The following is a 12952-nucleotide window of genomic DNA, read 5'->3' on the forward strand; positions in this document are numbered from 1 at the left end:
TAGTACCGAGAGGACTCCTTGGGCGTGAACATGAATTTTATAAATATAACAGTTACATTGCTATATATTTTTTGGATTCATATTGGAGTTTAATTTTGAAGCCTGTCATTAAGTTAATTATAAATTGATTTTACGCTGTCCTGCATTTTTCATTATGCTTCTCATACCTTAAGGCTTCTAAATATCCTATGATGCCTTGGAAGTTTAGCATTTTACAAATAATTGTCAACTTAGGCCGGAGCTCGAGACCAAAATTAGTTATATTGTGTGCTGTACAAATCTTCTTTTACATGCAGGCCTTTAATTGAAATGCTTTTTCTTCTCCAAGGATGTGAGTGACAAACTAAGCCTTCTTTTCCCGCGGCTTTACATCCCTGGGCAAAAGGATCTGCTGTTTAATTACAAGAAATTCTTCGTAAGTCTGTTCCATGGGATTGTCTCTTCACTGATAATCTTCTTCATACCATATGGAGCATTCCTGCAAACCATGGGACAGGATGGCGAGGCACCCTCCGATTACCAGTCTTTTGCCGTTACAACAGCCACTGCTCTTATTATCATTGTAAATCTACAGGCAAGTATTAGTAATCTTGAATACCTGTTATTTTCAAAATTAGTATCATATTGACTAATAAAATGAGGGTTGATGAATGTTTGTTTACATATAATTAGCGGCTTCACTCGAGTTCCTTTTGCAGGTCATGTGCAAGGGCACAAAGTACACCCTGCTCTCCCAACGTCTGCATGCTTAGCTTAGGGACTATATAGATCTGTGAGACCGTCCGCGTTAGTGAAATTTTATATGCAGCTCAGAAAAGGATGTGTTGAACCCCTCTTTACTAGATTATGTGCGTGTGAAATTGCAATGCTTTTAGTACCTTAGGAAAGAACTCAGTGATTATATTATAATCCATCAATCCGCTGTTAATAGTATGCATAAGCATTGTGCCTTAACTAAAAATTCTGTTCTTTTTTCCTAACTTATTTTTTGGGGGTTTGCCTCAAATCTGGGCCTTATTGGCCTGCTTACTTATACAAAACATTATGGAAAATCCTGTGAACAGTTAGAACACATGAACCTGTGCATTTCTACCCAAACCCCCTCCCCCCCATCAATTCATTAATGATTCCCCTGAGGAGATGTTACACCATTCCCCATCTCAGTCTCCTGTGATATACAGCCACATTATCTTATTTCAACATCTAGTTGAGAGTGTATATTGTGAACAGGGGCCAAGACTATACCCCTGTAATCCACCAAACGTAGCCATATCTTCCGATGTTTTTGTGGGCAGCCCCTACCCTGGAACATTTCCACCTTCCAGCCCATACAGTGATAAATCCCTCTCTTCTATGCCCTCACTGATGGTAGTGTGATCGCTTTCCACAGCTTAGCGATCTCTTTGCAAGTGTAAGGCCGTAAAAATAACCGGTGTCTTTTGTAGCAGTTTCCCCCTATACTTTCTGTGCTGTGTAGTAGAATTCATTTGGGGTCTAGTGGAATATCCCATGCAAGAACCTCCCTAAGAGAGAACGTCCCCGCTCGCCAGAAGCCTGACCATGTCACACAGCTCCAAACCGTATGAAGGAAGGTACCTCCTCTGCCTCACAACGAAGACAGACCGGGGAACCAATAAGTTCTATATGCCACAGACCACTCCTAGTATGATAAACTCTGTGTGGGTATTTCCACTGGAAAAGACGGAGCTAGTAAGACACTGCTGCCTCCTGAGGGGCTTCTAAGGCTTCAGCCCAGTCATCCTCATCTATATTTTCAATGTTCTCTCTCCATGGCGCCCTAAGGGCTGGCAGTGTATTCAAGCTATTTGTAACCAGGGATTGATAAATCTGACTAATCTTGTGGTTATCGAGATCCCCCAATAATAATTGTCCTCTAACGGGCTAAACTCTGGCAAGTCCTTGAGGTCTCGCAGGTAAGGAGATATGACATGCTACGGCTGTAAGTATTTATAAAACTGGCTACATGCAGCTGGTATTGGATTTGCATTTCCTGAAACGATTTAAACACTGTGCTTTGCATGATCTCACCTAGCGTGGAAATGCCTACGGCGTCGCATTTTTTAAATCCCCTCAACTGGGCCTCCTGACAGAGGTAAATGCCCTGCCATAGCAGTGTCTCTTGCCTAAGTCTCCCCCACCATTCCATCCTACGGAGGGTTCTTCTCCATATGTTAATCACTTAATAGCCAGGGAGGAGGGTGGAGGGGAGGGGCGCTGTCATGTCCCTCCCCCAGTATATAAATGCGAGCACAGAGGTATCACCCATCATTCTGTGGCTTTGACTAGATCCTCACCACCAATCAATCTGTAGGTGAGAGGCTGCATAGTAGGATTGAACATCTGCAGCCGCAATGCCCCCACAGTATGTGGACTGAAAACCAGTCTGGAGACCTATATTTGATGCTCCAAAAAATGACTCAGAACTGCATTGACCTGTCATAATGACGATTGAGGGATAGCGCAGGGGTGGTTCTAAAGTTAGATGCACTCTTCAACAGGGCCGGACTGGGAACAAATTTTTCCAGACCAGCCCCCGTCCGGCGCGCAGCGAGCGAGCCCTACCGCCACTAGGGGAGATTGGGGGGGTTCTCCCCCTCAAGAAAATTTTGGAAAACGTCAGACCAAAATGGTGAAATTTACAGCACATTTTTGATTACATATTCAAATTGTATCAACTTTCAAAGCACAGAAAATAGTAGATGATGACCTTAAAGAACATCAGGTTACCCACCCAGTCATATGCACCCGTAGGACATTCTTTCAGAGAGCACCAAAAATAGACACAAGTAGTGAATCGGAGAGATCAAAGTGATACCAGCCCCCACACGGTGGGTAGCGAGCAAGCGCAGTGAGCAACCACTGCTAGGGGGAGTTTGGGTAGTTGAACTTCTCCCCCCAAGAAAATTTGGGAGACAGAAATGAAAGTTAGCAATAACCGTGAGGATTATAATGCACTTAAGAGTATATGGTATGGCGATATCATAGAGGCACCCTCTCACACAAAATCAAGCACTCTGCCTCCAAGATTGTTAAGGCCTGCCATAGGAGTGACTTACAGGTTACTATGTGTCTATATATAAGTTAGATATAGGTATACTATATCTAAGCAAAGGGTGATTACACCACCTTGCCCCAGCTGAGTGATCAGCCAGTTGTGTCAATTTAGGAAGGCCAGCCAGGGGTGGCATAATACATGCTGCAGCCCCTGGTAGGCCTTAGGTGCACCTATGCCCTGGGTACCTAGGGTACACTGTACAGGGACTCACTAGAGTGACCCAATATCCAATGTGGCATGTACCTAAAGTACATGGTATCAATTTAGAGAGTACAACAAAAAGGAGTTGCCGGACTGTTCCTAAGGGAAAAACTAACTGGCGTGACCAAAGGTGTAAGAGTAACACCCTGGGGCATCCATTTTGTTGGATGGATTTGCCTCACACACCCAGAAGGGTGTCATGCTTCATCATCGGCGGTTGCTCCTCGTCGGGGAGGCGGTGCAATCCCCGACGGGCTCACCTCAAAGAGGGGCTCTTTGGCGGAGATCTTTTTTCCAACAGCCTTATGGTGAGGTGTGGGTGTGTGGGCAGGATGGTGTGTGGTAGTGAAAAGGGATGTTAAAATGTAGCTAAGGGTACCGGAATTAACTTTATTCTGGGGGTCCCCTGGCTGCAATTAAAAACAGGGGGCTAGCTCACTAGGTGTCAACGAGTAAAGTCAGGTGACCCTAGATGGGGCTAGGGGTGAAGATGGTCGACATGTTTCTCGCAATGGGTAAAAGTTACCCGCGATTCATCAGGACCTATAAAAAGGTGAATAACAACATGCTGGTGTCATGTGTGAAGTGGTGTGTGTATTACCTCTGTGGGGTTTGTCCTATGCCTCTAGGTTAAGAACTAACAGCCACCAGAGGGGTCGGCGGGATTAGACATCAAGGATGAGTCCCTTGGTTAAAACTCCAATCTCTTGTGTCCTGGCTTCTTGACCTACCCTTCTCCGCCGAGCTCGAGTAGATTGTATTCTCAGATACGGGCACACGCTGTGACTGGACCTTCCACCAACCTGAGTGGTAATTAGTGTCCATTGATCAAATGATCACCTCTCCTCCCTCTTTTTGACAAAAAAATCAATTTAGAGAGAGCACAGCTGGGCTGTGGGTCTGATTAGCAGGCCCACAGACACACTAAAGTCGAAAACCAGTGGAACAAAAAGTGGGGGTGACCATAGGAAGCAGACCCTGCTCTCCTACAATAGAGATAGAGAGAGGGGGGAAAGGGAGGAGAGGGAGAGAGAGGGGGTGAGAAATACAGGGATCGAAAAGAGGGAGGGATAGAAAGAGGGATAGAGAGAGAAAGGGATAGAGAAAGGGATTGGGAGTGAGAGAGGAACCAAGAGAGATATGGGGATAGAGAGGGAGAGGGGGGGATAGAGGGAGGGAGAGAGATGGGGAGAGAGTGAGAGAGGGATAGGTATAGATAGTGTGAGGGATAACTAGACAGCGCGTGAGGGACCGAGAGAGAGGGATAGAGAAATGGAGAGAGAGGGAGGGAGCAAGAAAGTGAGAGAGAGGGGGAGGGAGCAAGAAAGTGAGAGAGGGCGCGAGAGAAAGAGTGGGAGGGAGAGAGAGACAGGAGAGAATAGAGATAGAGAGGGGAGGGAGGGGGGAGAGGGGGGAGAGAAATGCAGGGATAGAAAATAGGGGGATAGAGAGAGAGAAAAGGATAGAGAGAAAGGGATAGAGAGTGAGAGAGGAACTGACAGATATGGGGATAGAGGGAGAGAGGGGGGATAGAGGAAGGGAGAGAGAGGGGAGAGAGACTGAGAGGGGGATAGGAATAGAGAGATTGAGAGGGATAAAAGAGCGTGTGAGGGAGTGAGAGCGAGGAATAGAGGGAGAGGGAGGGAGGGAGAGAGAGAGAGGGAGGAAGCAAGAGAGGGAGAGGGAGAAAGGGAGAGAGAGGGGGTGAGTGTGACCAGAGAACATGGGCCGTTCTGGCAGGTTACTTGCAGTTTAGTTGCATCTCAGTACTGGTAGATTAGACATAGATACAGGCCAAGTATTGCAAGCCGTTAAATACATTTCCGTTCCAGTTGTTTTGAGAGGGGAAGTAGGAGCTGGATTACACTGCACTTCCATAGCTGGGACTGCCAGTTGAGACAGAACATGGGCAGTTAATGACATTTCAGTTCTAGAGGACTTTTAAAAATGGTCGTGATAGACAGTGACTGTGGATGCAAAATAATCTCTGATAAATCAACAAACACCATAAGGCAGTATTACAGAAAATCTAGGAAGTTGCACTAAGAAGAAAAAACACGGGTCAAATAAATTTGCACACATTTTGATGCTGGTCCAAATAGAATATAAACAAAATTGTCTCCGGTTAACAACACAGAAAAACACTGTTCAAGCAAAACCATTGAAGAAACCGATTCTGAAACACAATTACCACATCCAGAGAGTTTAAGTGCCATGATACTCCACTGGTGATAACTATGTTCTATTGGAATCCTAGGTGACATAATATGGCATCATTGTAACACATTTCAACAAATGGAGTTAATATTTCCGAACTCAGTCAGTTGACTTCATACAGATGAAAGGCGGACTCACTACTTAAATGCTTCAACTCTAAAGGGACCCGCTAAATGCTGATCTATATTACCCAGTGGGATAACAATGAAGTCAGCTAGGCTAGTTCCTCTGACTGTCAGGCTTGTTGTGGTAGAGGCTGGACTTTGAAAAGGCTGGCAGGGACTTGAAAAAGTAAGTCGCAGGCCCGTGCAGTTGAAATACCAGAAGGCTCTGGGTGGAGTCAGTTAGATTAGTCAATAATGTGAATTCCTCCAAGTTGAGCCTGGTATAGAGTTAGTCCCATAACTGGCGCTTTTTTTCTGTAAACTCAGGAGGACAGTACGGTGTCTGTCGCATCTGAAAGAACAGCGGGGCTTTGAAATTGCAGAGCTCCCACGTTTTCCAGTTCCAAGCGTGATTAGCTCATCCTGTCAGGCATTCTGGGAAGTGTAGTTCTGGTTCTATAATTGATTAAACAGCACTGCAAATCACAGGCAGTAATAAGAAAACAGAGCTTCACACCCACAAAACTAGAGATCTTAAAAGATCTGAAAGTCATTCACATGTCAAGTTTATTTATGATAACCGAGAAGGTCTGGGGGTTTTGTCAGAAACTCAGAGGCCTCCAGTTTTTCATCACTCCTCATTTACTTTTTATTCCCAACGTCCAGTCATGCATGTACTTTGAAAAGCAAATGTACGCATTTCACAAGGCAAATAATGTCATAAAATAGGACTGGGTAAGCTATGTGGACGCCTGATGTGTACAATGATTGGAGAATTTGAGCAATAAGGACCAGGAGCCGAGTGACTAAACTGTTATAAGCGAAAAATAGGGGTGGAAAGAGGGCTGCTATTAACATAGGGTGTGTTAATGAAGGACTGGTGTGTCAGTGAGGTAAGGCAACCTCTCTAGACTGATAACAGGAATAGGTAGGTAGGCAGGCAGTGCTAGGATGAAGGTGGGCGTGAAGTGAGTGCTAGGTGTAATGTGCCAGATTACTGCCCATTCCAGCTGTGCTCCATAAATCCCTAGTGGCTCCCCCACTAAATGCACCTCAAGACCCACACACAGGGCGTGCCTCAGCACCCCAACACCTCTTGCCCATGAGCAGTCTGGTACTTTGAACAATAGAGGTAACCCTTTGCCGTGGGTGCCAGGCTGCTGGCGAACGAGAACCAGGATGAGCATGTCCAGTCCAAACCATGGCAGTCAGTCATGCAATGATATGGGAGCTATAGGTGGAAGAGGGGAAAGAAAACAGAAGACGAGGGCTTTCAAATAAAATATTTTTGCCAAACAAGCAGGATAGCTCGGAAGGTTAAGCATTTGCGACTGAGACGTGCACTAACATTTGAGCCACTGGTTCGAATGAAGGAAGAGCTAGTTTAGCTTTTCATTCTGCAAATGTTGAATGTCGATCAATAACACTGCAGAAAAAACAGTGGAGCAGTAATATGTGCACCCCTCTACTCCGACTTCACGCCAGATTTACAACTGGTGCCTGTGCAAATATCGAACAAGAAGATGCTGTGTTACGACTACGGACGGACCGGACAGTAATCCTTTAATCTACCTCGGAAGGGAGCCAGCTTGGGGGCAGAGGAGAGGCTGTGCCATTGAATACACAGCAGCTGAGTGATACACCAGTGGGTACAGTTCCTGATGAAAAGCTTTGCTATTGGATGTGCAGAACCTGGGCTCGAATAGACTGTGGTGACAAATAAGTATCAGCGGGCAGGCACAGCTTACATCTCACCTATCAGGGCGGTAGTAGGACTTGTGAAAATCAGACACATCCCATGAGGGTGCCTCCTAGCACTAGCAAGAGGGCGGAGACACACACAGTCACATACTTCAAGAGACAGGTTACTGGAATCACATGACGCAGGCCAAGGGAGAAATGTGGCCCGCCCCACAAAAGCCTCCGACATGCCTGCTGCCTGCAGGGTGTCGTGACTCGAGTGGTGAGACGTACAGATAATTATTCTCTCTCTGGACAACTCGGAAGCCTTTGAAGTACCGAAGGCTCTGCTCTGCACAGGTGCTCAGGCCCTCTCGGGGACCGGCCGGGCCAGAAAAACGGACTCACCTCAGGCCTGCTGACTGCTGTTGTGATGGTGGCACTGCAGACAGACACAGGGGGGTCGTCGGGCTAGGCGCGGCGGCGCTAGCCAGTAGAATAAAAGTAAGGCCGCTCAAGTACCGTGCGCACCTCTGCTCCTCTCGTCACTCCAGTAGGCAGTCATGCGCAGTTATTGCCCAATGCGCATGCGGGCCGCACCCTACAGCGCGCAGACGCCGCAGAGGAGGAGACGGGGCATAATTCTGCGCGCACAGGCACCTCCTCTTCCTGAAACTTTTGTCTAGGGTTAGGTTGCACAGTCGAAGGTCAATCAGGCTTGCTGGCGGGTGGCTAGCATGACATCATGACTACGAGTACACAACACCTGGACCTGGTGCCGGTGGTGACTTCTTCTTCTCCCTGAACTAACTACTGTGAGTGACGCTGTAGTGTTGTTGTGCCTGGGGGCCGATTTTCAGTCCGACTGTCACAGGCTGTGACGGTCGGACTGAAAATCGGCCCCCAGCCACAAAACCGGCCCCCTTTTTGAAAACCAGCTCCCACCCCTTCCAGCCTACCGGGGGATTGCCCGGTGCCGGACTCACCAATCCGGCCCTGCTCTTCAATACTGAAATCCCAAAACTCCCGGTGTATGTGGTCCTGGACCTTCCCAGCCCCATTACATTTCCTTGAAGAGTATGAGAGGGCGACAGATGGGGTTAGCACTGGGTGCAGCTTTACCGAATATCTTGATGCATTGGGGGACAAATATTCCTCCTACGTATGTGGGTTTGCTCCATCGAATACGGCACATCATTGGGATGTAAAACATTTCTGCCACACTGAGTGGCTCGGCTGCCACATTCCAGAAAGTATGGAGTCAATTTTTAAAACTGCTTCTAGCAGAATTCAATGAAATCACTCAGCCCAAATACCTGAGGGTGTTGCGACTCTCTGACCTGGGGTCAGAGCTGCAACCTTCTTTAACTGTGTGAGGGAAGCTGTCTCTATGGTGAGACAAGATCTGGACAGTCAGGGGCCAAGGGATATCGGACGGGTCCGGGGGGGGTGGTTCGTATTTGGTTTCATATAAAAGGTGGTGTCCTCTACACTGCAATGTTCTCCTTGCCTTGACATTAACACGAATGTCCAATATTATCTGCGAGCAACATGCCCAAATGTATGTATGACACATTCTTCTGCATCTCACCGCCAACATTGTTGGAATGTTTTCAGTTTTTAAAAATGTGAATAAAAACATTTAACCATAAAGTTGGTATACCATAAGATGCAAGGATACCATTTTGAAAATAGCCAGTCTACCTTACTAGGACAGTGGCAGCGGTGACCAGGCCTTCACCTCCTCCTTCACACGCTACAGTAATGGGGCCATATTTTGGGTCCACAAACCCATCTGGGCCGGAGAGACTAATATCTCCAAATACTTAAACCCATAATTAGCTAGTGCCAAGCCTGATGCCCGCTCCATGTCTCCAGCAGCCACACCTATGTGGAATAACACAGACTTACCTGCGTCCATATATAGACCGGAGGTGTCATCAAAAACCTGCATAATTTGTAAAATAAGGGGCCCGAGGTCACCGGGTCCATAAGGAAGAATACAACAGTCCCCATACAAGGCTATCCTGCCAGACAGCCCTACAGACATTCACATCCCTGGACCTGGACATCAATTCTGACCCAATTAGCCAAGGTATCCATGGCCAGTGCAAACAGAAAGGGAGACCTCCCTGTCTGGTACCCCAACATATCTGAAAGGGAGCAGAAACCACGCCCGCCACCTGGACTGAAGCAGCGAGGTCAATATATAATAGCCTGACGTATGAAAGTAACCTTACTCCTAGATTGATGCGCTTAAGTAACTCGAAGAGGTAGCTCCAGCTAACGGAGTCAAAGGCCTTGTCTATGTTGGCGAGAAGTATTCCGGCTGGCTGCCCTAATCAGTCGGCCAGAGCGTTGTGGATGCATCTAATATTGTGACATGTAGCCCGGTCAGGCACAAAGCTGGCCTGATCAGAGTGGACCAGGTTAGGCATATGTTTTATTAGCCTATTGGCCAAAGTCTTAGCTAAAGGTTTTACTTCAATATTCAGAAGAGAAACCTTGCGGTATGATGAGTGTACGTATGGCGGATGACCTGGCTTAAGTAACCTATCAATTTCAGCATGACCTCTATCTGGTGGAAACCGTTACTCATCAAGCGCAGTATGCATCACCCCAACAAATGTTTCCCTAGTTGTGGAATATATGTTTTAATAAACTCACCCGGGAAGTCATTGGGCCCCTTGGCCTTTCCAGGCTGCTGCTTTACCAGAGCCACCAATTAATTCCTCCTCAGTGATCAACTCATCCAGCTATGGCAGCATCAGGTAGAGATCTGGTAGGGCTAGCCTGAATGAAATTGATTAGATAGTCTATTTCTACCACATCTTGTTGGGTGTACCACTCCCTGAAGTACTCATCAAAACTTTGTGCCACAGTCCAACATCAGCCCCCACCCAATGCATTCTGTATCACTGGTACCAAGGGATGGCCACATATGCGGCCTGGCAAAGTCGATGCAGCATCTTACTTAATTTGACCCTCCATTAATATATGTGGCTCTGTGAAGCCTGCCATGCTTGTTTAGCATTGTTTGGTAGCAGTTGGTGATATTGCTGTTGGATCAGGCCTAGTTGCCACTGTACCAACTCACCCTCCCGCTCACTGCCACATTCTTTAAATGTATGCATTTGCACCTCAAGTTTGTGAATGTGAGGATTCAATGCCTACATTCTTCCACGCAAAAACTGATCACCCCTCGTCCCCAGAGGGTTGCTTTAATAGCCTCCCATTATATTGTTTTGCAGGACACCACCTCTGTATTAGGGGAGAAATATTCTGTAATGGATCGTTACAAAAGTGCTCTATACGCCGGTTTCCGAAGATGCCAGGGCAAGATATGCCATCGAAAAGGCGGACACTCCGAGCCCATGTGGAGCTTAAGTACACCCTGGGAATTGCCGGAAAGCCCTCTGGGCAATATATTGACCTCAGATAGTCTGTGTGTGAATACGGCGGGTACCAGCAAATGCACCTTTTGAGTGGAGACTGTGGCCTGTTATCAGCCATCAAAGTATAGTTAGTTGCTTTTAAATATTTTTAGATCTAGTATTTTAGGTTTTTATTAAGACTGTATTTAAAATGTTGAGTGCCATGATTCACTGTGCAATATATCACACAAAATGTTAAACTAATGTTAAGGTTAGACCTCCAACACATAAGTGATGCAACTCAAATTTTGAAATGTGAAAAACTTAATTTCCTTTCCTGTTTATGTCCTACTTAACATCCAGTATGAATGTGGTTGAAAAGTCTAGTGCTGATATGCTTTGTCGGGTGCACACTGCACTTCTGAAAATGTTCAAATTTTTAAGGCTCACACATAAATTCCATGGGGTGCAAGAACCACCGGTATATCGTGTAACTGGTTTGGAGCGCCTCTGACTGTGTTACGATATGAGTAATGTGGGAACCACGACTGAAAGATTCACTACACCAAAACATTTCAATTTCTAGGTTTTCAGGTTTGTCATTTTTAATGATTGTACTGTAAAATGATTTGAATTCAGATATATTCATAAAAGATATTAACTGGCTAACTTTCTTCTTACCATCATATTCCTTTATCAACAGATTGGCTTGGATACATCTTACTGGACATTCGTAAATGCGTTCTCTGTGTTCGGAAGCATTGCCATTTACTTTGGCATTATGTTTGACCTTCATAGTGCAGGAATACATGTTCTATTCCCATCCATGTTTATTTTCACAGGTGCGTATGTGATACAAAAACCTACATGATTACACTTTAGAAACCCAAATAGAAGATTTAAATGTCTTTCTGTAACTTGGTTAATCTCTTGTGTGTCACTACCAAGTTTGTGGTTCATTTCTTGACTTGTTTGAAAACATAACCATTGCTGGTTCAGAGATCCGAATATTTGGAGTTCAGGGTTGTCAGTAAACCCATGCAAGGATGTGTTAAATCCATCTATATAAAACATGTGCTCGCATGAGACCCATTTTGAGGGGCTTCAAGTAGACATTCATGGCACCTATTAAAACAAAAGCTCCTTCAAAAAACCATACAGTCAACCTTGTGATGAGGTTAATGTACATGCTTAGGTCTGTTGTATAGTAGATGTAGAGCTCCAGCATTGTCTAGATGAAGGTCCTTTGATTTTGAGTAGGATTTCCAATCAGACGAAGAGACAGCAGTATGGAAGGAGTGGGTTGACTCGGGGAAGGTTGCAACAATGTCACCTTCTCTGAACAGTGAGTATTAGCAGATTTATATACGATGCGTCCTCTTTGAAACATAAAGACAGACTGCTTGAGAATACGTTAAGATCCCTGCTATGGACAGACCATATCACTCTGAAATTTAAGGGGTCTTTCCTCTTAGTCAACACTTTAGTGGATACTTATTTGAACTTTAATTGCCTTGACAATGTTTGTTGATAGATGACTTAATTGTCAAATGGCAGATTTTAATTAACAAGCAAAAACAATGTTCAAATAATATACTTATGATGAGGGACACAGACTCACTCAAACAATCCTGTTTTTTTATCTGCCTATATTTGAAGGAAGTATAGGCTACTTAATGTTAGACACAGGACTATCCATTAAAGTCTTAAATGCTTGAAAAATACTGTTCGGCATGTAAGAATACACTACAATACATTTCTAGAGCGCACAGCTACCTCACATAGGCTTCTTGGCGCTAACGGAAAAGATCACCCACAGCATCCTAGAGAACCCTGGAGCACTTTTATCATAGATATATTGTCCCTTGCCACTTGTTGCTGGTTCCAATATGATGAGCAGCACCCTTAGGAGCCCATTAAAGGTGACATTTCTACCCGAGTGTCAGATTGGAAATAACTAATTGCAAGTCTGCATTGCAGCAATTTAGTTACAAAAAAGGTAGCTAAAATGCAGGCTTATAGGCCTAAATCGAAAACCTGAGAAAGGGTATTCCGTCCCTTAGGATTACATGCGCTTCCGTGAATAAGAGCACTTGAAGTTTAAATCCTTTATTTATTTTGTTTTACAAATTGTATTCATCTCTAAAGTCTTTTCACGGTCACTCAGCATTTTTTAAACCAACATAAGAAAAGTGATGTTTTTTCTCTATAATCTGCAATCACTTTCTAGTCAGAATGCCTTCTCTATTTAAGAAATGCCCTCATGTGGAAGAAAAAAAGGCAGTCGCAGACCCACCCAA

General features: G+C 45.2%; 1 protein-coding gene across 2 annotated transcripts in view; it reads left to right on the forward strand.

Moving 5' to 3' along the window:
* Positions 1-12952, forward strand: part of LOC147668707 (phospholipid-transporting ATPase IC-like) — a 515423-nt gene that overhangs the window by 472057 nt on the left and 30414 nt on the right. For both annotated transcript variants that reach the window (XM_086948491.1, XM_086948490.1), the window contains exons 25-26: positions 329-574; positions 11356-11494. In XM_086948491.1, coding sequence (XP_086804617.1) covers positions 329-574; positions 11356-11494 — 385 coding nt within the window. The remainder of the gene's footprint in view (positions 1-328; positions 575-11355; positions 11495-12952) is intronic.

Source organism: Lissotriton vulgaris, unplaced genomic scaffold (assembly GCF_964263255.1).
Source record: "Lissotriton vulgaris unplaced genomic scaffold, aLisVul1.2 SCAFFOLD_736, whole genome shotgun sequence".
NCBI classification, from domain to species: domain Eukaryota; kingdom Metazoa; phylum Chordata; class Amphibia; order Caudata; family Salamandridae; genus Lissotriton; species Lissotriton vulgaris.